Source organism: Macaca mulatta, chromosome 8 (assembly GCF_049350105.2).
Source record: "Macaca mulatta isolate MMU2019108-1 chromosome 8, T2T-MMU8v2.0, whole genome shotgun sequence".
In the NCBI taxonomy this organism is placed as follows: domain Eukaryota; kingdom Metazoa; phylum Chordata; class Mammalia; order Primates; family Cercopithecidae; genus Macaca; species Macaca mulatta.
In genome coordinates this window covers 81,927,028-81,954,421 of record NC_133413.1, presented here as the reverse complement: position 1 = coordinate 81,954,421, position 27,394 = coordinate 81,927,028, and the positions used below count along the sequence as shown (strand labels likewise).

At 37.0% G+C, this 27,394-nt stretch overlaps 1 protein-coding gene across 12 annotated transcripts in view; it reads left to right on the top strand.

Annotated features, from left to right (window-relative positions):
• The window catches only part of EYA1 (EYA transcriptional coactivator and phosphatase 1), a 342,170-nt gene that overhangs the window by 212,762 nt on the left and 102,014 nt on the right, over window positions 1–27,394 (top strand). For 3 of the 12 annotated variants that reach the window (XM_077942831.1, XM_015145559.3, XM_077942835.1), the window contains 5 exons: window positions 776–845; window positions 1,169–1,311; window positions 6,034–6,156; window positions 24,536–24,618; window positions 25,026–25,212. In XM_077942831.1, the coding sequence (XP_077798957.1) occupies window positions 776–845; window positions 1,169–1,311; window positions 6,034–6,156; window positions 24,536–24,618; window positions 25,026–25,212 (606 nt within the window). Of the gene's footprint in view, window positions 1–775; window positions 846–1,165; window positions 1,312–6,018; window positions 6,157–24,535; window positions 24,619–25,025; window positions 25,213–27,394 lie in introns of all 12 variants that reach the window. The other 9 variants (XM_077942828.1, XM_077942833.1, XM_077942832.1 and 6 more) reach the window with 4 other exon arrangements.

Sequence of the window (27,394 nt, the reverse complement as noted above, 5' to 3'; positions counted from 1 at the left end):
TTAGAGTACAAGAACATTTGCTAGGACTTTAGTGCATTATTTAATCAAGTGAATGTGATTAAGAAGAAAAGTTCTGCATGAATGCTTAAATACCTCTTTAAAAAATAAAGGCAAACCTTTTTTTACTTGAACATTGAAGTTGATCACATATAACTAAAAGGCAAAGGAACACCCGGATCAGCACAGGAAAAAACAGGCTTAGCTTGCAACTTGAGAAATTTAAGATAGTTATAGGAATGCATTTTTACTAAAAACCATTGCTAAATCAATGCAGGCAAATGAGGATCTATCCTGGTTCTTCTCACCTGAGAGAAGATTAGACCACCTTTCTTGGTAATACAGCCTCAGGTTTGTGTGTTCTCACTGAACACAAACAATAGGCCGGCTGACCTTTCACATTCCCACCCAATCCTGCAATTCAGCTTCCTACCTCCCCTTTCAGCACAGCTTTCCACACAGTAGCCAGGACTCCTCGTACTATTGAAGTATTGCCACTGTAAAAACTCACAGTATGCCGGCAGGTATTTGAGAAGATTGTGATGATGTTTTCTAACAGTTCATTTAAAACTAGAGCCCTTAATCAGTTTCTGTTCGTTCCTCTTTATAGTTTCTGTTAGGTGGAACCATGTGAAATTGCCATCTCTGCAGGTCACAAAGATCAAATATCTGAAATTACATATGGCCAATCTATAGCTGAAAATATATCAGTGTTTTCTGTATATTTTGTATTTTGCTTGGATTATTGTGCATTATTTTGTTTTGTTTTGTTTTTCAGCAATTGGGAGCAGTAGCTTCAGCCCACGACCAACTCACCAGTTCTCTCCACCACAGATTTACCCTTCCAAGTAAGATGTATTTTTCTTTTAATCAATAAATAATTTCTCTGAGTAGACTTTTATTTATTTCAAGTCATGTCTGTGCCCACATGTTCCATCTTAATTTAAATGAAAGTGCATTTCATAGAGATGTAAATATATTGACACAAATTTATTTTGAGCATCATGTAGTGGAGACACTGAAGTATTTCAGTGTTTTGTCAATTCTGTGTGAAAGTTTTACTTTAAGATACAATATTTAGCTGGAATTTGTGATGTGGTTGTTAATCGGTTTGCATGTTTCCATCTAATGCATGGGCTTTCTATTTTCTGTCATTTCTGACAAATAGCAGACCATACCCACATATTCTCCCTACCCCTTCCTCACAAACTATGGCTGCATATGGGCAAACACAGTTTACCACAGGAATGCAACAAGCTACAGCCTATGCCACGTACCCACAGCCAGGACAGCCGTATGGCATTTCCTCATATGGTGAGTAACCTGCTATTATAGTGGTGGTATTATCGCATGGGCATGCATGTATTAACATATTTGAGTGGCACTTGAAGACCCAATCCTCGGTCAGTTTAGAAAGTGTTGTCACGTTCTGTGTCTAAATTCTTAGTGTGATTGTTTCTAATGAGCCTTATAAGAACTGGCAGCTCCTTATCTTGAGGTCAGAGGTAGCGAAAAGATTGTGTGGTTCGTATGCCTTCTGCTGTCATTTTTCTCCATTTATGTCTCAACCCTGAATTTGCCATTTGAGCACTGGGCTATGGAATCCAAGATATTTTTGTGCATATTTGTGATAAAACGTCTGTGAATGAAGTCTTTGGGGGTACAGATTCATTTCCTATTTATCAGATGCCTAGCTGTGATTAGGGACGTACAAGTAGAATTCAACAAACTCTTGCTTTAAACTCAAGGGTGGTAATAGTCTCAAATTTCAGCATTATCAACCATTAGGAAAAGTGATCTATATATCACTGCCTGGACTGCCCTTTGAAGAGGCAAATCAGGAAACATTTAAAGCTCACATGGGCATTTGTTCCTTCCCACCTGGAGATTATCTTTATCTTGGTGTAATTTAACTCACTTGTTATGGGTCAATACCTGTAAATTAAAAATAAATCCAACAAAATCTCAAAGCTTAATTAAAAAAAAATCTCAGAATTTCAAAATACGTTTTCTTCCATTAAATTATCATTGCGATTCTAAGTAGATTGAGCTGAATAGAAACACTTGAATTATTGGCATTTTATTAAGAAAAGAATAAAACTGACCGGGCGTGGTGGCTCAAGCCTGTTATCCCAGCACTTTGGGAGGCCTTGACGGGCGGATCACGAGGTCAGGAGATCGAGACCATCCTGGCTAACATGGTGAAACCCCGTCTCTACTAAAAAAATACAGAAAACTAGCTGGGCGTGGTGGCGGGCGCCTGTAGTCCCAGCTACTTGGGAGGCTGAGGCAGGAGAATGGCATGAACCCAGGAGGCAGAGCTTGCAGTGAGCCGAGATCATGCCACTGCACTCCAGCCTGGGCGACAGAGCGAGACTTCGTCTCAAAAAAAAAAAAAAGAAAGAAAGAAAAGAATAAAACTAGTGATCAAGGAATAGTACATGGACACTTGGAGGAAAGGATTAATAGAATAAGTAATTCTGTGCAACAAGTACAGCATTTTTTGTGACCAGTATTCTAATTGTGCTTCTGCTTGATACTGTTTTGTAGTATTCTTTTCTGTGGTGTATAAAAAGAATTAATGCTCTTCTTTAAGTATTTCATTAATAATTAGAAGGTAAGACCGGGCGTGGTGGCTCACGTCTGTAATCCCAGCACTTTGGGAGGCCGAGGCGGGTGGATCACGAGGTCAGGAGATCGAGACCATCCTGGCTAACACGGTGAAACCCCGTCTCTACCGAAAAATACAAAAAATTAGCCGGGCGTGGTAGTGGGCGCCCGTAGTCCCAGCTCCTCGGGAGGCTGAGGCAGGAGAATGGCCTGAACCCGTGAGGCGGAGCTTGCAGTGAGCCGAGATCGCGCTACTGCACTCCAGCCTGTGAGCGAGACTCTGTCTCAATATAATAATAATAATAAGGTAAATTACTTTGTTCTTTTTAATTCTATCTCAAACAAAATCGACCGTATATGAATTTCTTATAAAATATATACAAATAACCTAAATTATATATGACTTTAGCATTTATAGTTTTATTTTAAAACCATCAGAACCTAATGTTATCTAGATGGGTATTTTTAAAGTAGACTTTAGAGACAGTCCTAAAATGGAATTTTTAGAATTACGTCTCATTTCCATAACTTTTATTCACAGTTTCTCTTAATAATATTAGCTATAGATTAAATTTAGCTGGAATTTATTCTCAAACTATTCTTGGACTAAAAGAAGAAAAAGGATCAGCTCCCATTCTATAATAGAAGTCAAGGCAGTCTTTGATTTATGTTCTCAAATTGTATTTGTGAGATGGTTATTTGAAGTGTAAATGTATTTTCCAGTCCACACGGTTCTGAAGTACTGTCAGCCCACCAGTGCTATCATTGGAAGGCGCCATTCCCATCACTGCTCTGGCTACCAGCCACACACCTTTCTTCTTCCTTCTCCTCCCCATTCAGTCATAGTGGGACCTGGACATCTCCCTTTGCCAATTTCTGAGCTCTGGGTTAGGGGTTCTTCCAGTTCTAAACCATTAATGAATGCCCTTGTCTGAAATAGCTATTCAAAGATTGTGAGATGAGCAAAAGGTCTGGGAACAGAATCAGAACTAGCAGAGTGAGGATGGGGATTGTAATGGGATAGGTGGGGATAGGGGAGAGGGGAGAGAGTGAGGCTCAGTGTGGTGAAGGGCTTTGATTCCAGAGTTTTCCATGGTTATAAATTCCCAGGGAATAATTTTCAGTTCTTAGCATTTTCCTAATAACCCCCTGTCTTCTCTTTTGGGAACTTAAGTACAAGGAGATACCCTGAGTACTTCTGATCCAAAAGTTCTGTTTTTGGGGCCAGTGCATTGAAAAATATGGCCTCCTTCTCCCCTTTGCTCTTTCATGAAAGAAGAGCACATAGCTTGGGTTTTAACTGCTGATAGTCAAGGCTCAGATGGTCTTACAAAACTTTCTCCAAGGACTTGTGCTCTCGACTTTCTATTGAGACCCTGTAAGAAGAGATTGGCATATCTTTTTATCATGAGAATGACAGATCAATGGGGAAACACAAATTCATTCTGTTTTTTGCTGGATCTGCTTAGAGTCTGCCAGTGAAATGAGTTTGCCACCTTGTAGGTAGAAGTCACAGAGATAGGCGTGGCTATGGGTGCTTTCTAGCTCTTTCTGCCTTTCCTTACATGTTCTTATCACAAAGATCCCCATCTGGAACCAATAAGCTAAAACCAGAATCAAAATACATGAATTAGGCTGGGCACAATGGCTCAAACCTGTAATCCCAGGACTTTGGGAGGCCGAGGTGGGCAGATCACAAGGTCAGGAGATCGAGACCATCCTGGCTAACATGGTGAAACCCCATCACTACTAAAAATACAAAAAATTGGCCGGGTGTGGTGGCGGGTGCTGGTAGTCCCAGCTACTCGGGAGGCTGAGGCAGGAGAATGGCGTGAACCTGGGAGGCGGAGCTTGCAGTGAGCAGAGATCACACCACTGTACTCCAGTCTGGGTGACAGAGCAAGACTCTGTCTCAAAAAAAAAAAAAAAAAAAAAAAAAGACATGAATTATTGACATTTAATTGGTCTAGGTGAAGGCTGGAAGCACATCAGTATAGTCTCAAATGCAGCAAGAGGTGGAAAATCCCTAGGGGTGACAACATGGAAAGAAAGGGATTTTCTAAAGCCATCATGCCACCTGTCTGGGGCAGGTGTATTGCCAGGGACCATTTCTATGTATGGGTTATTCATTGGTTTGGGATTACCTCTACAGGGAAAAATCACATTTTTAAAATGTTAAGGTTGTGTTAAGACTTAAATGTTAAGGTCATTATGAAGTTATTTAGAGATACTGCAGGAATTAAAGTAGGCACTCTCAGCCAAGAGTCAGATTCTCCCACTGCCTTAAAGCAATTACCTAGCTGCACTCTGCTGATGAGATTCCCCTAAAATGGAAATAAACAGTAAGACTACTGTGTATTCTAGATCCTAAAGATATCATTTTTTAAGTACAAAGCAAAATTATTTAAAAATGTGAATTCCCTTGGCAGAAATTTTCCTCCCCTCCCTCTATGAGAATGAAGGAGAGTTGTTAACATGCATGACTGTCTCTAATTGTAATTAATTAAAGACAGAGCTTAGCCCCATACCTCAGTGCTGCCAATTCCAAGTTCCAAAATTACGTTGTTAGTCTGGTGTTTGGGGAAGTATTTGGGGGCCACAAATACATCATTTTTATATTATCATATAATAAAAACAAAGGTACTTTAGACTACATTGAAAACAATTATAGACAAATATTTCACACTAAAAGGGACAAAAGGAAACTGCTGGTCGACCTCACTTGTTTATAAATCACTGCTGTTTTATAAGATTCAGCTCATTAGTATTCTGCTTCCTTTGTGCTTATTTTCTGATAGGACCTAGATATTCAGGAAAAGCCTTTCTACCATGTTGTTTAGCTCTGTGCCCAGTATTGCGTCTTTGGACTTCAAAATGAGTTGGTACTGAAATCAGCTTTGTAGTAGAAAGAGTAAAGGAGGGAAAAATACTGTGACTGTATAGTATCTAATTAATCATATATATATGATTATCATATATATGATTGTATAAATCATATATATAAAGGATTTTAATTTTGACACTAGTCAATATAGCAACTTTGGGATCATTTAGCTAAAATTTAATTATGGCTATTTCTTGACTGTGAAGGAGATGATCTTCAACTCTTACATTAAAACAACAAAATGAAGTATGAAAATATATCACAGGAGTTACATTTTATAGAAGGGATGTGTGTTAAAGTGCAGTAAAACGAGAGAATAATGTGAATAGACATTCAAATCTGTAATCCTGGATTTAAAAAATTGAAGTTGTACTTTATGGTATTTCATTGTATGCATATATACCCTTTATTTTTGAGATAAGATTGGGGAAGCATTTGTAGTTAAACGGTTGTGGAAGTGTATGTTTTTGTATATTTGCCAGCTTTTGAAAATGGACAGATAGATAAGCTATCACTAACTGATTTAGGTGCATTGTGGGCAGGCATCAAGACTGAAGGTGGATTGTCACAGTCTCAGTCGCCTGGACAGACAGGATTTCTCAGCTATGGCACAAGCTTCAGTACCCCTCAACCTGGACAGGCACCATACAGCTACCAGATGCAAGGTCTGTATACACACATTGCTATTTTCCTTAACCCTATAGGTTGATAGTTAACTTCTAAAGTGGAATCTGATGTTCCATGTAAGTAGTAAATCAGGATGGCAACTGGATTGGGCTTAGAGGCAGGACACCTGCTTCTAGTTTAGTTCGTCACTAACCTATTTTCTAGGCCTAAATTTCCGTATTTGTAACATCAGGGGGTTAGACTGAATGATCTCTAAGATTCTTTCCAAAAAGCACTAAGTTTTTTATGAAGTTGACATTTTTGCCTTTGTGTCTTCTGTCAGTTATAAAAGAAATAAAAAAGTCAAAAGTCAGCCATGTAGGAGGTTGTGATACGGTATATACTAAAAACTTACTCACTTGATATTACCATCCAACTTTTCCAAAGGGCTGTTGTCTTTATTTTCATTATGAAGTGAGGCTTGGGAAGTGACACTCATAGCTCTAGAAATAAAGTATGTGATAAGTGTTGAATAATAATCTCCCAAAGACCAGTTGATCAGATTTACAGACACCCAGTGAATCTTTAAGAAAATGCTTGTAAGAATCAGTCCCTGGGTTCTGTTTTTGAAACTATAGGCAAGACATAATGTAAGTACAAGTCAAATGGAATGACAACTGTCATTGTCAAAGCTGGTCTCAAGAATGCATAGACATTACTTAAAAGTAGCACATTTGTTATCTTGCAAATAGATCTTTAAAGTGCTTGAGAATAGTTCTCACGTAATTTAAACATTTTCCTAATATCTTGTCTTTACTACAGTTCAGTTCAATGAATCATATTCGGCCTCCTAATAGTACCAAGCCATAGTTGAATCAAACCCCTGATTATCTCTTTTTGATTGAAGGGGTTCTTTTTATAGTTGTTGATGTTTTTATATATTTTATCTTATTCTCCATTGCATTAATAATATTTGTTTATTGCAGACAAATTATAAAATACAGAGAAGCAAAAATATAGTCTATGTCTCATACATTTATTACTATCATTTTATGTTTATCTAGATATACAGTATGGGCCCATTATTATATAACACAGTATTGCAACCTGCTGTTTTTAGTAACAAGTACATTTTAATCATCTTTTCACATCAGTAGGTTCTGTTCTGTGGTATCCTTTTAATGGCTACATGGAATTAAATAGGTATGTCTTATTTAATTCCCTATTATTTGACATTTAGAGCAACGCTATGCATGTCTTAATTATGTCCTTTAATTATTTCCTTTGATTATTTCCTTCGAATAAGTTTAAGTATAGAATTTCTACATAAATTGTTTTATGCTCCTTTAAGGATTTCCTATACATTTACACAAGGAAGTGCTGTGTGTCCAAATGTACACATTTGATAATACCTTTCTTTGAAAAAAGTGTCATTTTGGTAGGTACAAGATTTAGTTTTATACACATTTAGAAAAAACATAAAACATTTTTTCTTCTCTTCAGTGGCAGTCATCTTTATTTTATTATTTTTCACATTAAAGATCTCAGCCTTTTTAAATGTTTTATTAATATGTTTCCTTAAGAATGATATATATATATGTGTGTGTGTGTGTATATATATATATATTTCAATTTATCATTTTTAAGAGTCTATTTTCCTGTATAGCAAACTACAATTTTAGGGGACAAGATCCATTAAGCTTTTCATATTTGATTTTGCATTTGATTCAAAAGGCCTGAACTATAAACTTTTGACATATTCAGTGATTACAAAATAAAAACTGTTTTATAACAGATAGCATTTATTGGTAGAAGGATATTATTTATGTGCCTGATTCCAAAACTTTTATGCAGCCTTGGAAAAGAACTGTTCTACACATGCTGAATATCAATTGAGTAAAGGAATATAAAGAACAAAAAGTGATGGAAAGACTTTATTAATGAATTTAACAGTCCTGGGCTCTAGTAAAGAAATGGATCATAAGGCAGACAAGGTCTGTTTGCACACAGAGCTTTCATTCTTGCCAAAGAGAGAGACAGTAGACAAGCAACCAACTAAATTATACAATTGCAGATTCCTCCAGGAGATATCAGGAAAATAAAGAGTGCTGGAGTGGTCCCAGGGTCTACCAGGGTGCCTGTGGTATCCAGGTCTCCTTGAGGAGAAGTGGATCCTAAAAGTGGGAAAGAGGCAAGTGAAGTGCCCTGCCCAGAGCAGAGCTACAGAATTGTATGGTTCTGGGCCTGTGCCCGTCCACAGCCTTGCCATTACCTGTCCACCAAAAGCTAAGTACAGAAACTGAGAGTTAGCATCTAGAAACTTTCATAGTCAGTCAATAATGTTTTATGTTTATTGAATCAAATACTTTTTTTTTAAATGAGACTTGTACTCTCTCTTTTTCTAGAGAATTTTTTTTTTTCTTTTAGAAGTACATTACTTTGCGTTTTGCTCAGTTATCAGTCTGTGGAGGACTGGAGGAAAAAACCGATCCTGGACCTCAGATAGTTTGAGAAATGTTGTGCTTGAGAGTTACTTTTATCTTGCTCCTCCCCCAGATCAAAACTTATGCAGCAGAAACAATTCAAAACCAGCCATTAGAGTATAGTGCATAAAAAAGGGGAAATGAATGAGTAGAAAAGGAAATGAATTTGGAAGAAAATAAAACTATTTTTTAAAAGAAATAAGGACATGGATAGCACCAAATAAGGCATTGCTTTTCTATCCACAGATTTATTATCATCTGGGCTTACTGGATATTGCATTAAAACCTTTTGTGTGTTTTTGTACATCCCTTAGTTGAATGGCCTTTCTAGTGGGACATTAGGACCCATTTCCCATGACTGAGGCATTATTTCACATGACTATTTTTATAATGATATTTTATTCAGTTTTAGACAATCGGATATATAGGTTGAGTATTCCTAATCGAAAAATCTGAAATCGAAAATGATTCAAAATTTAAAACTTTTTGAGCACTCACATGATGCTCAAAGAAAATGCTTATAGGATCATTTTGGATTTCAGATTTTTGGGTTAGGAATGCTCAACCAGTATATAATGCAAATATTCCAAAATTTGAAAAAATTCAAAATCCAAAACATTTCTGCTCCCAAGCATTTCAGATAAGGGATATTCAACCTGTAATATGACTTCCACATATTAAGCCAGATGATAATATACTATTAATTTGAAAATTAACTTGCCAAAATGATGATGGATAATGCTATATAATTAGCTACAGAATGTATATGGCCAGATTTGGGTACTTAATTGTGATTAATATGTAGTTCTTAAATATTAAATGCAGCATGAATACTGCTTCACCATTATTCAATGATTTTGGCCACCTAGTTGTGGGAGTCTGTTGACCTTTGAGTGTCTTTTCAATACATGTTTTTTAGTATAATAATTTCTACAAAGTCTAAAATTATTTTCAAAATTCCCTCAGTTCTTTTAATCCTTAATGAATAGCAGTGATTTTTTTTTTGCTTATATCAATTTCATCTTATAGCTATTAAAATGTATTTGAATCCTGGATGAGAATATATTTTGGCAACATGGGAGATATTTTTGCCTAGATTTATTTCCGGGAAATCTTTTCAACTTTTAAAATATAAGGTATGATGACTAGTTATTCAGAGATTTAGCTGTTTGAATTTAATATCAGAATTTTACAATGATAGAAGAATTATTCTAGTAGCCCGGGGAAATATTCTAGTAGCCCCAAAAACTGAAGTGTGACGTGTATGCTTCCTTTAAGTGTTTTGCTGATTAAATAAAATTTATGATGATCACCTCTTTGGTTCTATCAAACTTAGAAAGACTGGAGTAAAGGTATAGTGAAATCTGGCTCCCTGGTTAGCAGTATGGGTTCTGGAGTAAGACTGGCTGTTAGCAGTTCTGCCTTTGCTTTCTGTGGGCCTTCAGCATGCGACTTGACTCCTTCACATCTGTTTCCTCATCTGGAATATGGGCGTGAGATCTCCCACAATAGTGTTGTGAGATGTCATTGAGATTGTAAATCACTCTGACCAACCTATGGTACAGAGTAAGAACTCAAATGATTGTTGTCAATTTTACTGCTCTCATTGCAGTGGTGATTGGTTACTATTATTTTCATTATTATTATTATGGTCCAGCTTTCTGGAGTAGTTCCAGATTAGGTAGCATTACCTAAATGCTGCTTCTCTTCCCCCCACAACACACGAAATATAATTAAAATTTTAATATGTGTAATAACATATATAACACAATATATTTTAGCCATGAAAGAGAACTTTAAGAAACCAATAACCAAATAAGCATAGCAAAAAAGGAACCAGATGTAATTAATACGCTGGCATGGAAGGAAACTTACTATCAACAAAGGTCAAGCTTTTTGTACATGATCCCCAAAAAAGTGGGGGAGAAACAAAATGAAGAAGAAAATCAGAAGAGAGGAAAAGCTGTATGGCGACAGTGGTGAATGGGGTCTTGGAAAGTGAGAGTGAGGAAGCAAGGAAGAGTCACTGGCAAAAAATAAACTCAGCTCTGCAGGGGTGGGAGAGAGTCAGTCATCAACCAAGTCCTTCTTGGTCATGAGAGGTCCTGCAGTCACATCTCTGCTTTGACTGCTAAGAATGTGTGGAGAAAGAGGTCTCCAACAGTCACTGAAGCATCAAATTGTTTAGTTCAGAAAATTAGGAAAGAAGATGGGAAGGTGATAAGCTGTGCTATGTAGAGATGGAAAACACTGGTGCCCATACAACAAAATAAAATAACAATTGACATTTATTGTTTACTTTTTATATGCCAAGGAGTAACCTAGTTATTTCCCTTGTGACATCTTATTTAATCATTACATAAATCTGAACAGTGACTTTAAAAAGATAAGAACCTGGCTGGGCGCGGTGGCCCATGCCTGTAATCCCAGCACTTTGGGAGACTGAGGCAGGTGGATCACGAGGTCTGGAAATCAAGACCATCCTCCCTAACATGGCGAAACCTCGTCTCTACTAAAAATACAAAAAATTAGCCAGGCGTGGTGGTGGGCCCCTGTAGTACCAGCTACTTGGGAGGCTGAGGCAGGAGAATGGCGTGAACCTGGGAGGCAGAGCTTGCAGTGAGCCGAGATCGCGCCACTGCACTCTAGCCTGGGCAACAAAGTGAGGCTCTGTCTCAAAAAAAAAACAAAAACAAACAAAAAAAAAACCTGTGGCACTTTGGGAGGCCGAGGTGGGCAGATCACCCGAAGTCAGGAGTTTGAGACTAGCCTGGCCAACATGGCGAAACCCCGTCTCTACTAAAAGTACAAAAATTAGCCAGGTATAATGTCACGTGCCTGTAATCCCAGCTACTCTGGAGGCTGAGGTAAGAGAATCTTGGGACCGTGAGGTTCAGTGAGACAAGATCGTGCCACTGCACTCCAGCCTGGGCAACGGAGTGAGACTCTGTTTCCAAAAAATGAATGAATGAATGAGAACCTGAAAATGCTAAAGAATGCATAAAATTAGTAATTTAGTTTGTATAATATCAACAGTTAATCAAGAATGGTTATTCAAAACGGAGAATGACTTAGAACTGTCAAACCTTGTGGTTGTACATACGCCTAAATTACAGAGTTTGCAGGAGTAGCTTTTAAAGAAAACTACAAAAAGCCAAAATGTAGTTGCTTGGTCTTTAAATTTTCTGAAGGGCAGGCTTGATCGTTAGAACTAAACCATTGCATTACATACTTAGTTATATAACTAGTCAAACACCAACTCATGAAGCTCTAAAAAAAACTTCTTAGAAAACTCATTTCTGAGCACTGTCAGTGCTTAACACTTGGACAGCCTTTAAAGGGCAGATTTGGCAATTTATGGCCATTTTGCCACTGTCAAGCCTTGTGAACTGGGCCAGCCTTACTTGGTGCCCTCATTTGCTCCAAGTGATCCTTCTGGAATCACCCTTTCAGCTCCAACTTTCAATGCTTCTGTCCTGCCAAGCAGCCTTCTGTGAATCTGACACATGCCATTTTAAACTAATTCGTCATGCATGCTCTAACACTAAAATTCCATGAAATAAAACCTCAGTGATTGGGAAATCTGATTGTTTTCACCTTTGCCGCAAGATCACTGTAAATTCTATTCCTGCTTTAATTTTTCTTTTGTGCACCACTAAAAAATTAGAAACTTAAGTTCAGCCGAGAAAGACAAAGTGTTCTTCCTCATAAACAATTGTAGGGTTCAACCTGAGGAGGTGAAATCTTTGCTTATTCATTTTTGACGTTTTCCTGTTCCGCAGTGTTAGCTTTGGTGTTTCTGGAAGAAGTTTTGGAATGGTCTGAGGAGGTTTTTCTTCACACACCATTGACAAAGCTGATGCAGATGAGTTAGCTGAATGGGTGGGTGTGGATGGACAGAGTGTGCCTGGAGACCCTTGGGTCAGTTCTGCAAAAAATATGTTTTTACTGCTGCTTACCAATCAAAGGGCACTGGCCACAAGAGTGAAACTGGGTGTTGTGTGTGAGTTTGTGTGTGTGTGCACGCATGCATGAAAGGTAAGAAAACTGCTTAGCAGAAGCAACTTTGGCTTCTGATTGCTTTCACAGAATATCTCCCCAGTGTGTCACAAATAACCTTTATTCTCCTTTTATGTAAAAGAAACAACTAACTTGAAATCAAATCTTTAAAAATGCAAGGTCAGCACCTATCGTCACCATCCATTTAACTCCACATACAATATAGATTTATGGTTCCATCTAATACAGAAAACATTGAACTATCTTTATAATGGTGGTACCCAATCATATGAGGAAAATAAAATTTTGTTTAGCAATTTGACTGAGGTAAGAAAGTGTAGAGTTCACTTGCAGAAGATTTTCACACACCTACAAAACAAAACCATTAAAATTAAGTTGTTACTTAACTGGTTAAGCCTCAGCTCTGTGGAAAACCCAGCTTTCCATAATAGCTTAGTTCTAGTGATTCTAGACTATTAAAGGTAATGAACATCTTTAGTCATATTTTAATCTCCAGTATCTAGTATTATGTCTAAAATATACAAATGTTTGTTAGAAGTGGGGAGGTCTATGTCACAATGAATGTTAGAAATTAAGGTTCATAAAAAACTCTGATTTTCTTCATTTGGGGAAATGGATTTGGAATGTAGCATAATAAAAGTTCAATTAATTCACCATTTACAAGAGCAAAGACAAAGACATGGAATCAACCTAAATGCCCATCAGTGGTAAACTGGATAAAGAAAATGTGGTGCATATACACCATGGAAAACTATGCAACTATAAAAAAAGAATGAGGTCATGTCCTTTGCAGGAATATGGATGGAGCTGGAGGCCATTATCCTTAGCAAACTGACACAGGAACAGAAAACCAGATACTGTATATTCTCACCTATAAGTGGGAGCTAAATAATGAGAACGTATGGACATATGGAGGGGAACAGCACACACTGGGACCTGTCAGAGAGTGAAGGGTGGGAAGAAAGAGGGGATCAGGAAAAATAACTAATATGGCTTAATACCTGGGTGATGAAATAATCTGTACACCAAACCTCCATGACACAAATTTACATAACAAACCTGCAATGCACCTCTGAACTTAAAAATATATAAAACATAAATAAGACATTTCAGTTAATTTATTGTCATTGTATGTTTAATGCCATCTTTCCTTGTGTTAATACTCATAGATAGAGCTGGTTGGAGACATCACAGAATCATCACGATGGTGGTATAGAGTGCCTTTCTGAGTGTTTTATTGTCCTAGAATATCAATAATGGTATAGGACACTCCCATCATCCTACACCAGGGAAGGTGTCAAGATCTGCCATGATAGATCGAAGGGTCTGCACAGATGTACATGTACTAAACCCAGAGGGCCCTGGAAACCCTGCTTTGTTTATTTTCCTTTAGGCTTTATTGCTCTCACGTAGAGAAGAAAATAACACAAATTCTCACACCCTCTTGGTATATAATGTTGTTTGTTCTGCTAAAGAGATTGGGGTTCAAACTAGTAAGGAAAGACAATAAATCAAGCAAAGGTTTGTTAAAGGGTACGTGGAAAAGACACAGCTCTACCACCATCACACCTCATGCATCCCTGCCTCATTATGAAGTGGGAATGATCTGGTAACATCACCCTTGTTTCCTTTGATCTGCCTCTCTGTAGCTTTTCAAATGTATGCCTGAACCATTTCAGTTTATTAGTCATTTAGAATCTAAAAATTGCTTAACTAAATGTGCTGTTATACTTTAAAATTTTTTTATTATCTATAGAAAATGTAGTTTTACTTTAAAAGATAGTGGTTTTAGGAAAATATACATTAAACTTAAACAATTAATCTGTGATAAAGCGTTTGAGATTTGCACTTTCTGGCATAAAGTGAAAGTGAAGAATAGCTTTTGAAGCTTGCACTGATGTGCCAAATTGCCCCTTAGCTTCTTTGCCACTCTTCTCATATTTATTTTTTAGTTCTTGGCATTTTATGTTCTAGATTTTTTTTTCTTAAATTGATTTTATAAGTAATACTTTGTTTCACTTCTTTTGGCATCTTGTATATTTCAGGTGTTAAACATAAAAATGTCTGGAAATCTAGGCACAGCAATAATTAGTGACCCATACCAGTATTGTTTTCTTCATGAGTTGTTTTTAGTTAAAATGTATAGAAATATATCAAGACAGGTAAATGTAAAGGCTTTGCAGTCTTTATAACCTGTGTTAAAAGTTCTATTTGGAAATAAAAACTATTACTGGGATAAAGGAAAACTTGGTCATTTAAAATCTATCTTCTAAGGAAGGGGAAAAAATCCTGATTTTAAATAGCCCATCTGGCCTTCGAAAGCTTTTCCCCAGGGAGCTGCACTAACTTCTCCCACATAGATCGCGCTTGATGATGGACATAGCCCATGGCAAAGAGGCCAGAGATGGAAAGCAAATGGACTTCTGTGAAAATACACGAGGGACAAACAGCATCCTGCTTGCCCAGTAAGTGCTAGAAAATGCTCTAAAACATGGCAAGTACAGACAGGCCCCAGCAGGTTCCAGCATTCTTATGTTGGCTGGGATTCTGGTTTTTAATGTGAGTCCTTGTTCTCTCTGAAGTAGACCTTTGACCTACTTGTTACTCCTTTTTTTTTTTTCTTGGAAAAAAAAAAAAAAAGCTTTTTGAAGTTATAGCTGGGCAGTATTATCCAGGTTAAATCATACACAAAACTTTGATTTAATATTTTTAGTAACGTTTAAATAGATACAGGGTGTGCTCTTAACTACGAAGAGGTAGTGAAGATGTATTAAGAGAAGTTTTGAGGGATGGATTTGTTTTAAAACTAAAATTGCTTAGCATTTACAGAACTGCATGTCCCATACAGGATCTTCAAGCAAGACTGTTTCTTGTTTGTTATGGTTGACAGGGCCACCACTCTTTCTCTGTAGGAACCCAACATTGACAAGAAGAAAGCAAAGCAAAATCTTTATGACACACTGTCCCTGGGACACTTTATTTAGTTTACTTTTAAATTTACTATCCTAAAACAGTTACAATGAAGAGGTCCTTTAAAAATGGGATCATTTGATTCCAAATGTATTTGTTAAATTTCTTAGGTATGATTGTTTCTGCCCTGTCTATGATTTTTGTGTAGCCAAAAATTAATACCACTTAATACCAGTTTGCTTTCAACATTACCGATTCAGGAAATCTAAAAGGTAGATTTGGCATGACAGATTAGAAAACAGTAACCTGGCACCAGAGATAATGGTCACCTTATGCATCCTCTACTTTTTGAATGAAGATGAGGACCCTCCCTCAGCCACCTCACATGATGATGTTGAAAATAACCTCAGAAAATGGATGTGGAAAGTTTGAACTCTAAATGTACTCTAAAGCCATAGGATGTTACTGCATTCTGAATTTGAAGTTTTTCTTATGCAAGCAAGACTTGTTTTCATTAATATACCTGTGATATGCCAATCTCTGAGCTATGAGAGTGAATAGCCTCTTAGGAGGGCAGGATCTGGACCATGGGTCAGTGTTCTGTTAGGATCCTAACAGCTGGACTAACAAGGTTAACATCCTGTCGGCATGCCTCGATGGTATGTGGATGTGAAGTCCTTGTACCATCTCTGGGGTCTGGTGGTATTCATAGCTCAAATAAGTGAGATTTTATGAGGTAAAAATCCATGGATACTTAATCAACTTAAAATTTTATTTGATTTAAAGTCTGCTGGACTATTTACTGGGGATTCAAAACTATTTTGACTCCTTTCAGAAGGTGCTTACGGGTCCAGAATTTAACTTTCTTTATATAATTTAAATCTAAAGTGATTATAATCTGATTTCTAAGATAATCCTTTATACATCATGTAGCTTGAAAGAAACCAGTCAGCCGAATGTGATAGGACACACCTGTAATCCCAGCTACTCAGGATGCTGAGGCACAAGAATCGCTTGAACCTGAGAGGTGGAGGTTGCGGTGAGCCAAGATTGTGCCACTGCACTCCAGCCTGGGTGACAAAGTGAGACACTGTCTCTAAAAAATAAATAACCCTAGCAAAGTGTTCAGATAAAATCTGTTAAAAATCAGAGTCCTCCGTATAAAGTCTGAGAAATTAGCTCTATTATTATTTATTTTTTCTTTCCCTACTCACTTTTTTTAAACTGATGAAAAAATAAAGTTGAGAGACCTTCTTTTCTCTCTTAAAATCTTTTGTGAGCCTTAAAGTCATTCTTCCAAACTGTCCCCCTCCCCACCAACAAAAGTCTATGGAAAGGTCCTCAGCTGTCCCCATACCTAATACTTTATGACAATCGTGTTCTTACCAAATCCTTTAGTCACTTCCCACCTGAATTGAAATTCTTAAGCAACGGTTCAGTTCTGGCTCCCACTCGAGCCTAGATGAAGCCCTTCAAAGGCATGAGTCAGACACGGTTTATCCATCTCTATGTGAGGCAGACAGGATAAATATAGCAAATGAGCTTAAGGAACTTATGGTCACAATGAAAACAAGACTAAGGGGGACTTGCTTAGTACCGGTCTAACGAAGAGGTCAATTACATGGCATCAATTAATAGTGAGATCAGGTTTCCAGAAGATAAACTCCGTATGAAGAGTAACAGTCAGGGGAAGCTTATTGAACAGGTGAGACTTGGGTGAGGGCTTGAAGGATGGAAAATGTGGAGTGAGGGAGGGAAGCATTAAGTAAGAGGAGCAAGACTGAGCAAGGTGAGTTTCCGATGTAACAGTGATTGCATCCTAAAGTACCATGGTGAGCTGTGCATGGGGAGCTGTAGGCAACAGTCTGGTTAGAATATTCTTCTCCTGAGCACCCCCATCCCAGACCCCAAGTGGCATCTACAGGCCCAGATAAACATTTGTGTCCTTGCATTTGTAACGGTTCTCTAGCTTTTCCCCCACCCCCAGCAATTCAGAATCGTAACATTTCTTTGGTCTCAGTATACTAATGATTTTGTTGGATATTCAGATTCTTGCATTTTGCCATTAAAGAATGCCATTTCTTTTCCTGAGCTGTTTTTCTTAAATGATCAAGAAACTTCCATCAACCACGATCAGCCACACTCCTCACCCAACTTCCCATAACCTTTCTATTCTCTCATCTTCTTTGGAGAGTTTATTCTCCCCCTATGCCAGGAGTGAGTACACTTCTTCCCTTTTTGGGGAAGCATGTGCTTTCCTTACCAGTCTAACCAGGCAGGTGTCTTCATGTCATTTTGCTGAGCACCTCCCTAGCAGGGCTGTGGCACCTAAGTAAGTAACGCAGTGAGAGCTGTGACACCTGAGTGGGTGATGCAAGCTGATGTTCTTTGCGTCATCTTCATGAGTGTGTGGGATTTTCTAACTTTCTTCAAGGGATAGATTGATGATGCCTACTTCTTTTGGATCACAACAACCTCTAGAGTTGTACCTGTAAAGAATGCCAGTAGATGCTGTTGATGAAACTAACTTGAAAAACTGTGTGTGTGTGTGTGTGTGTGTGTGTGTGTGTGTGTGTGTGTGTTTTGTGATTAGAGATAAATTATCTTCCCACTTGGAATATACAAATAATCAACTTTGAAAAAGAGCAGTGGAAGGACAAATAATGCTGTATCTTAAGAGATGTTGTGAAGGGAAACATTTTCCAGTTTCCTGTTGTGGAAATGAGTGTCTCCCCTCCATGTCAAAAAAAAAAAATAACCATGGCTATGATTGTTCACAATCTTTTTATTATTTATTTATTTATTTTTGAGATAGAGTTTCGCTCTTGTCACCCAGGCTGGAGCACAATGGCATGATCTCAGCTCACTGAAACTTCAGCCTCCTGGGTTCAAGCGATTCTCCTGCCTCGGCCTCCCAAGTAGCTGAGATTACACATCTGGCTACTTTTTGTATTTTTAGTAGAGACAGGGTTTCACCATATTGGCCAATAGTTATTTAACTAGGTAAGTTTTTCCTTTTAACCAATGAGTAAGAAAGTATCCCCACTCCCACCCCAAACTCTTACCGAGAATTATTGAAGCTTCACATGAAGCAATCTCTGCCAAACTTATTGATTGAGAAATAATGGGTCATAATGGGAATTCTTTCTACTTTGAGGAATTTTCACGATATAATGTGATGTAAAACCTTTCATCATAGGATGTAGCTGCTCTATTTTATTTATCTGGAGGTGTCTTTTAAGTAAAGTCATTTGTTTCTAGAAAAGAAAATACTTCTATATTATTTTGATTAAAGAATCCCAAACTTTACAAATAATTCTGTGACTGAAAGTTGTAAGTGAAGACCCTTGTAAATCCAACAGAAACTCTCAACGGATTGATCTTAAGGGAAGAAAGTCTGTTTTGTTCTGATCATGTCTTGTCCTGTCTCTCTCTAGCATCCAGGTTCAAGCCTGGTGTATGACAGCCTTCTACACAAATGTGCCTCTTTTGCTAGGCCTGTATGCGAGTCTAGCAGCCCATACACTGAAGCTTTCTGGGGAGCATGAGCATTGCTATTTTGCCTTTGCTTTGTGATGTTCTAAACTTCAGTGAAATCCGTCTGGTAGTGTTGGCACTGAAGTCTCTATTGAATTAGCTATCAAAGTGGAACCCCTTATTCCAGATGATCTTTAGCTCAGCTCAAGAACCAGAAATACCCCACACAGATAGGCTCTGAATGCTTGAAGAGCATGATTACTTTCTTAGTGTACGAAGAAAGGTTATACTGGTTACGTATTTTTGAAACAATTACTGAAACACCTACTGAATTGGTACTAAAAATCAGACACTTACAGGTGTTTGGTAAACACATGGATTTTCAGATCATACCCTAGTCCTTCTGCCTCAGTGAGACTGATTTCTGTGTTTGAAGGGAGGCCCAGGTATTTGCCTCGGTAGAACAAGCACTTGCTAATGACTCTGAGGCAATTTGTCAGGCATATTTTGGAAATGGTCATAAAAAAAAAAAGGGAAATAACTCACAGACAAAAACCTTGCCATTCTGAGATGCAATTTACTATAGAGATTAAGAGCTTCAGCTCTGGAGCCAGGTGGCTGGGACTGAATCCCAGCTCTGCTACACTTGCTTATTACCGCAGGCAGTTTCTTCATCTGTAACATGGGATGTAACAGCATCTACCTCCTGGGGTGGTTGTGAGGAATCAGTGAGCTCTAATAGGCAAAATGCCTTATTTGGTCCTGGCTCAATGTAAGCACTCAAAATTTTTTAAGTGTTATTATTTGTTTTTGTCACTTCTATTTTGCTTCAAACACTTTTTAATGTAATTATAAAATAATCCCTGTGATTATAAACTATAATAAATATAAATTATTTTAATATAATTATTTTATAAAATAATGCCTGGGAAAACTAGTGTATTTCAGAACTTCCCATTATACAATATAAACTCGAGCAAGAGGAGGCAAGAGAGCATTGTATAGACCTTAAAACCAGACAGATCTGTGTTTGTGTTTCAACCTTCATTCCTTGGAAGCTGTGTTACTGTAACCTGATCCTCTGTTTCCTTATCTGCAAAATGGGAATGATCATAGACCCTGTAGTACCAAGTTGTGTAGTATAGATGAATCATATGCGGGCGAGCCTACTTCCTAACATACAGAGTACTCAGTGGGTATTTTCTGTTTTATTGTTATTATATTTTGCACTCTGGGGATATTTGTATGTTCCAGTCTTGGAAGTAGCATTTAGTCTGGAAAGTCACTTGGGTGCCATTTGGAGTACCGAACTGTGATTTACTTGGTCAGACCCTAAGTCCTATGTGAAGGCAAGTGGAGCGGCCCTAGGAACTTGATTCTGGTGGTGAAAAATTAATATTGGCTGAGCCTGATTCTCTAGTAAGTACACCTCTAGTATGGTTATTATATTTTGCATTCTGGGGATATTTGTATGGGTTAGGTGTAAATATCCAATTTTTTTATAGGAATGTCAATGTTTTTTGTTGTTATCCTGTTTTATAGGCGAAGGACTAGTTAGTTTACATATAATTAGTATTTGTTAGTTTACAGGTCAATTAGTACTTGGCTTAAAATACTGATTAGTAAGTCATGTGTGTATTTATATATATATATATCACTCAAATGTAGGTACATCAGAGAGATTGATACATATATCATGGAGATGGACAGATGATAGATGGATTGATTCAGCAACCCAGGTTTAGAGGGAAAAAGAAGAGAATGGGGATTCAGGGAGGCTTTTCTGAGAAAGGGGGTTTCAAATTCTGCTGAATTGTGAAGTGCAGTCGAAGTTAACCTGGATTTGAAAGCAGGAAGTAGGAGCTGTAAGGAGTAACATTAGAAAGCCTGCATGTAGGCCGGGCGCGGTGGCTCAAGCCTGTAATCCCAGCACTTTGGGAGGCCGAGACGGGCGGATCACGAGGTCAGGAGATCGAGACCATCCTGGCTAACACGGTGAAACCCCGTCTCTACTAAAAAATACAAAAAACTAGCCGGGCGAGGTGGCAGGAGCCTGTAGTCCCAGCTACTCGGGAGGCTGAGGCAGGAGAATGGCGTAAACCCGGGAGGCAGAGCTTGCAGTGAGCTGAGATCCGGCCACTGCACTCCAGCCTGGGCGACATAGCAAGACTCCGTCTCAAAAAAAAAAAAAAAAAAAAAGAAAGCCTGCATGTTGGTTTACTAGGATTAGGCTAGAATGTGTGCCTGGGTACATTGGAATCACAGTTGCTGGGAAAAGACCAAAGAAGTTCTAAAGATAAACTGGGTTTAGACCAGCTAAGGCCTAATACATAAACCCTAGTAAGCAGTTTGAATATTATCCTGAGGGCAACAGGGAACCATTAGAGGTTACTTTTTTAAGCAGGGGAGTGACAAGGTCAGTCATGCACATTAGAGAGTCTACTGACTTTGCAGAAAATGGGCTGGACAGTACCCAAAGATGGGTAAAGAAACCAGTAGAGGAGGCTGTTGCAGAAGTCCCCTGCTGTGGCCTGGTCTGAGTTAGCAGCTCTGTTTGCCTAAGTCCTATGTGAAGGCAGGTGGAGTGGCCCTGCGAACTTGATTCTGGTGGTGAAAAATTAATATTGCCTGAGCCTGATTCTCTAGTATGTTCACCTCTCCCTAAAGTAAGATCCTTTTGGAAGTTGCATTAAGTCTCCAAAGCCACTGGGGTGCCATTAAACTCCTGTTTCGGCATACTAAATGGAATGGAATCTCAGCCTGCAGTCAGCCAGCAAATGAGTATAACTTATGTTGAATTCCAGCTAATGCACAGTCTTGGAAGTAGCATTTAGTCTGGAAAGTCACTTGGGTGCCATTTGGAGTACCGAACTGTGATTTACTTCGTCAGACCCTCGTGGCCTGTGTGTGCCAATATAGCCTCCATGGTCTTTCCTACTTCATTTCAGGGGATAACTTATGGAATGAAAACATCCATTTTAAAAATGTATTTTCTATATCTTATTCATTTTCTTGGTGGATAGGGATTATTGAGGTCAGTATTTATTGCTCAAAAAGGTGTCATTTAAATGAAAATAGCAAGTCATAACCTAAAATTGTATAGTTTAAATGAAAGTAACGGATCATAACCCAAGGTAATTTTTCCTCTTAAATGCATATAATAGCTAAAGTTTTATAAAAAAGCATTGATATCCACACCTTTATCCAAAAGTAATTTAAAATTTCTTTTACAAGGCATTTTTAAATGTTCATCCCGTGTAAGTTTGCTTTATATATAATATCAATAATAAATTGTTCACTGATATGCACATAAAGAGTGAGTCATATGCCCATAAGAGACAATGTTTTAAAAAAAACAAAACTGATAGTCTGATAAGCCCTGCGAGGTCTGAGACTACGTCTTAGTCATCCTTTTGGCCCCATGTAATTGTCACCATGAGCCTGGCATTGGATACATGTTTCCCTTGTATGTGATTACCACATGCAAATGAACATTAATATGTGAAGTCTGTCTATTGATGGCTAATTGTGGTGGCTACCAGCACTGTGAGAGCTCTCTGCCTGTCTAAGATAGGTGTTCTGGGAACTTGGAACAATTGATATTCCTGTGAAATGTGCAAATGAAGAAACCTCAAATAGAGTCTGTGTGATAACTAAATTTGACACTATTTTAGGAAACAGATTCCCTTCTTAATAAAAATAATTCTTGGCTCAAGCTTTTAAAGTTGATAGATGCTTGATAAGTAAATAGGAATTGAATTTTAGATATATAAAGAGATTAAGTCATATTTATCTAATTTGGGAAAGTAAAAAGAGGGAAAAGATACATAAATAGAGAATTTTAGAAGTGCTTGCTGCAATAAACCATAATGTGCCTAACATTTATGTGATATTGTAGAGTGTCCATTATGCTTTCCAAAACATTACCTCATCTGATCTGTTGGGAACACTGCAAAGTAGAGTTTTTGCAGATAAGGAAATTATGTTTTAGAGTGGCTAGGAGACTTGTCCAAAGTCCAAACAGCTCATAAATGATGAACTGAAAACTGTTTTCTGACTCTTAAGCCAATACTTAAATGTTCAGTAGCAAGTAAATAATTGGCATATACTACCACATTTTATACCTGAAGCCATCTGAATAGTGAGTTCACGTTGAAGAAATTCCTTCTTGAACTGCCAACACATTTATGGCCTTTACCACTCATTTGCCATAAAACTGTAACTTTTTAAAAAATGACTTTTATTTCTAATTATAGAAGCAACATAGGTTCCGAATAGAAAACTTAAAAATGTACATTGGCTTAATGAATGCTATGTGACCATACATCAAATCCTTCAGAGACAGCATTTCCAAGAATTCTGTGCTTTTAGAAAATTTGTTATGCTTTAAAAAATATTTTAAATGAGATCATCAAAAATACTTTTTGTTATTTTAGTTTTTACTTTCACAAAATAATATGAAAATTTTTCTCATGTCATTAAACATCATTGTAACACCGTTTTAACAGCTTTGTAGTATTCCATTTTCTGAATAATACCTGTTAAGGACTTGGGGCTGCTTCCCTAGGTTTTTTTTTATTAGAAGCAACACTGAAGAACATCTTTGCTATCTCTTTGTATAAATCTATAATTTTTTTTTTCTTAGAGTAAATGCCTGACATAAAATTGCTGGGTTAAATGGCATACAGAATTTCTCAATCATAAGCCAAATAGCCAAACAGAAAGATTGTGCCTATGTAAATTCCCATTTTGCAGTGTATGAATGCCATTTTTTATATATTTCCCAATCCCTGATCTTCTTAAAAAATCTTTGCCAATATGATTATCAATGGTAACATATTATTGTTTTGCATAGCTTAATAATAAAAGAGTAAATCATGTGAAAGAGAGAGCTCAGCTTTGCTCTCGTGTTATATCTTACACAGTGCCTACTATTCATTGTTTAACAATGTGGACATTCAACAGAACATTATCTTGACAGCACATGTAATAGATAAAACATTAATCATATTCCTCTTTCATCTTTGTTGTATCAAATTTATCAAGTGCTGCCATTCATTCTTCTGTGAAATGAAATGGCTTTTTCAGTATGCCATTTTAATGACCATATAATACAAGTCTGAAAGCATTTTAAATTCTTGGAAGTAGTATCATAGTTTTTGAGCTTGCAAGAACCTTAAAGATCATCTAATCTCCCCCCATCATTTTACATTATGTGAATTTAATATAAATACATGAAAAATCTTGATGTGTTTTGTAAATTGAAAAGTTCAGTGTCTAAGTGTCTAATATTTTTACACAAATGTATAATTTTGTCCTTAGTCTATATAAGTTACTAACATCCTTGGAAATTGAAATCTCTTTGTTTTTTAATTTTGTAGTAAAAATATCAACTATGTTAAGAAAACTACATTTTGGACATGACAACGGATTCTAGTGTTGAAGATAAACCCAAATGCCAATTCTGCCTTATCTAAATGCTGTTTTCCTGGACCCATATTATTCCACATAGCCTGATGTAACCATATTTCTTTTCATTCTGTTTTAGGTAGCAGTTTTACAACATCATCAGGATTATATACAGGAAATAATTCACTCACAAATTCCTCTGGATTTAATAGTTCACAGCAGGTAATTTAAAAAGCCAGTTTAACTTCTGAAAAATATCTTTAAATACAACATGATTTTCTTATATAAATAAAGATCTGTTTATATTATAAGTGAGAGTTTTCCTAAGGCTTTTAGCAGTTTTCTTTTAAAATTCACTTTAGCAGTCTTTTGTGGTGAGTTGTTTGGTTTTCAGATTGGTTTAATTTTACCTAGTATTGCATCATAGAAGAGCAAAAATAAGAGGAATGTATATAATCTTACATAAAATTTGTTTTCAAGTCTGAGCTCTTTAGTTAATGTGTACTTATATGCCCTCCTGTGTGAATTCAGAAAAGCCTCAGAAACCCAAACATACAGTTACACTTTGATATGTAAGAGATAAGCAGCAGTATTTTGACAGACAATTCTTGTGTGGTTTGATTTCGTAGGACTATCCGTCTTACCCCAGTTTTGGCCAGGGTCAGTACGCACAGTATTATAACAGCTCACCGTATCCAGCACATTATATGACCAGCAGCAACACCAGCCCAACGACACCATCCACCAATGCCACTTACCAGCTTCAAGAACCACCATCTGGCATCACCAGCCAAGCAGTTACAGATCCCACAGCAGGTAATTATGCGAATATTATTAGTCCTGCAGGTGATATTTTCAATGGTTTTAATGCATTTTTCTACAGTCATATATTCATGCAGTGGTTGCACGATTTTGGCAGCTTTTGGCAAGGACTAAATATAAGTCAAGCAGCATGACTGTGGCATTCATTTTTATTTACTTTTTTTATTTGCTTGAAATTTTAAAATAAAGTATATAAACATCAAAAGCACATGAAATAGAGATTTTATTTGTAAATATACTCAATTTTTAAGATGTATGTCATTTTCGAGATGTGTAACTATAAATACTGAGCTATAACTATAATTCATTGGCACCACATATTGAGCATGAAACGGCAATGCCTAGAATTTAGCCTTTATCATTATTCAATATTTAATGTTTTTCATCAAAGTAATATCTTGATGATAGTTTAAAAAACAATCAAAAGTGAGCCTCTGCTTTCCCACATGTGGCCCACTGTGAATTTCATGACGATGTGTCATGAGTGTGGGCATTTGTTATACTTCTGCACAACCCTTGCTGGTCTCTTTCAAATGCCAGCCTCTCCGTGTGGAAATCTTCCTACATGATGTCTTTGATACCTCTTCCCCTCATTGATTCTTTCTTTCTTGAACTCTAAATGGTGTCTGCTTAATTTCCTGAATTGGTCTTTACTTAACATTTCCTATACTTTTACATACTTCTCACCTCCTTGCCTTAACTTTTTAAAGATGTAATCATACCTTTCGTGGATTACAAACTAAGCTGTTATCCTCAAAGAGTCAAAGTTTTCTTCCTCTTGCCTGTTTCCAGAGCTAAAGCCCACTCTATTGCTACAAGTCAGGTTAAAATGGTCTTAACAATGAAAAAATTCCCTCTCTGATGCTTTATAATCAGTGTTCATTCTAGGTTATCCTAAATCATGAAAAAGAGTTCTGTGTCATAAATACTAATATAATTTTTGACTATAGAATTATATTTTAAATATTAATGGGTGATTACTCCCCTAAAAATCTTCCAAATTTTTCATGTTCCAGGTTTTTTCCCTTTTAAAAAAGTATTCAGACATTGCTTTATTCTAAAGTTTCATCATTCTTGTCTTTCAGTTAACTTCTCATGCTCATTATTTCTGCTGCACATTTTAACTTTAAATATTTTTGTCTTTGATAATTGTATTCCATGTGTCTTTATTTTCCAAACACTAAGTTGATATTATATTCCTCATTCAGTTTACATGTGTATATACAGTGTTCATAGAACCGAGTATACATGTCTGTCCCTTCCTTTAATTAGATTTCACATCTATATAATCATACTGAAGATAAATTTTATTGTAGAATGCATTGAATTTATTGTAGGAGTTTTTATGGAATTTTCTCTACTTACATAAACTTCATATAGGCATCATGAGGAAAGGTAATGGTTTGTCGCAACTTTAGGGAGATCTTGTCTTTTCATTTGAACCACCTGTGTCATTCAAGCTTCCTGAGAACTAAAAGGAGTTTTGAAATGAGGATCGTTATGTGAATGAGATGTAGCAAACCTCTTTTAGGGTCTAGAGAGTCATAGAATGAGAAAAGGAGACTGCAGAATAATTTTATTTAATTTATGACATTTTGGTTGTGAAGACTACATTATAAATAAACTGGTGAAGACTTAATTGTGTTTCTTAAATTAAGGTTGGTTAGAGCTTTTTTGAAAAGGCCATCTGGTTAGATATAAGTGTTTGTCTCTGAAACCAGACATTGTTCTAAGTTTTTTTCCTAAAAGGGATGCTATGTTAAAGAGTGGGGATGGTGGAGTTCAAAGCCAGGCCACATGGAAAACAATGAAAAATTCTAATTTCAAAATCTGTCCATGGTTTTAAGAGTGAATGATGTATTTTAGTTTGTATTGTAAAAGTAAAAGTGCTTAGTGTTTTAGGTACTTATTTTAATTTCATTGTCTTATGGGAAAAGAATAAGAATGAGTTGAACCGAGGAAAAAATAATACTTTTCAGATTTCTTATACATACCTCTTCCAACTAAAGCGAGTATGTCTGGATTAGCCTTTCTTGTGTTGCATAATTAGAAGTGGAAAGTTCACTGAGTTTCCACATTGAAAAAGAAATGGTTTTCTTAAAAAATTCAAGGAAGATCTAGTCTGGGTATTTTGTTTTCATTCTTCAATTTGTGATAAGACCACAAATTCAGCCTG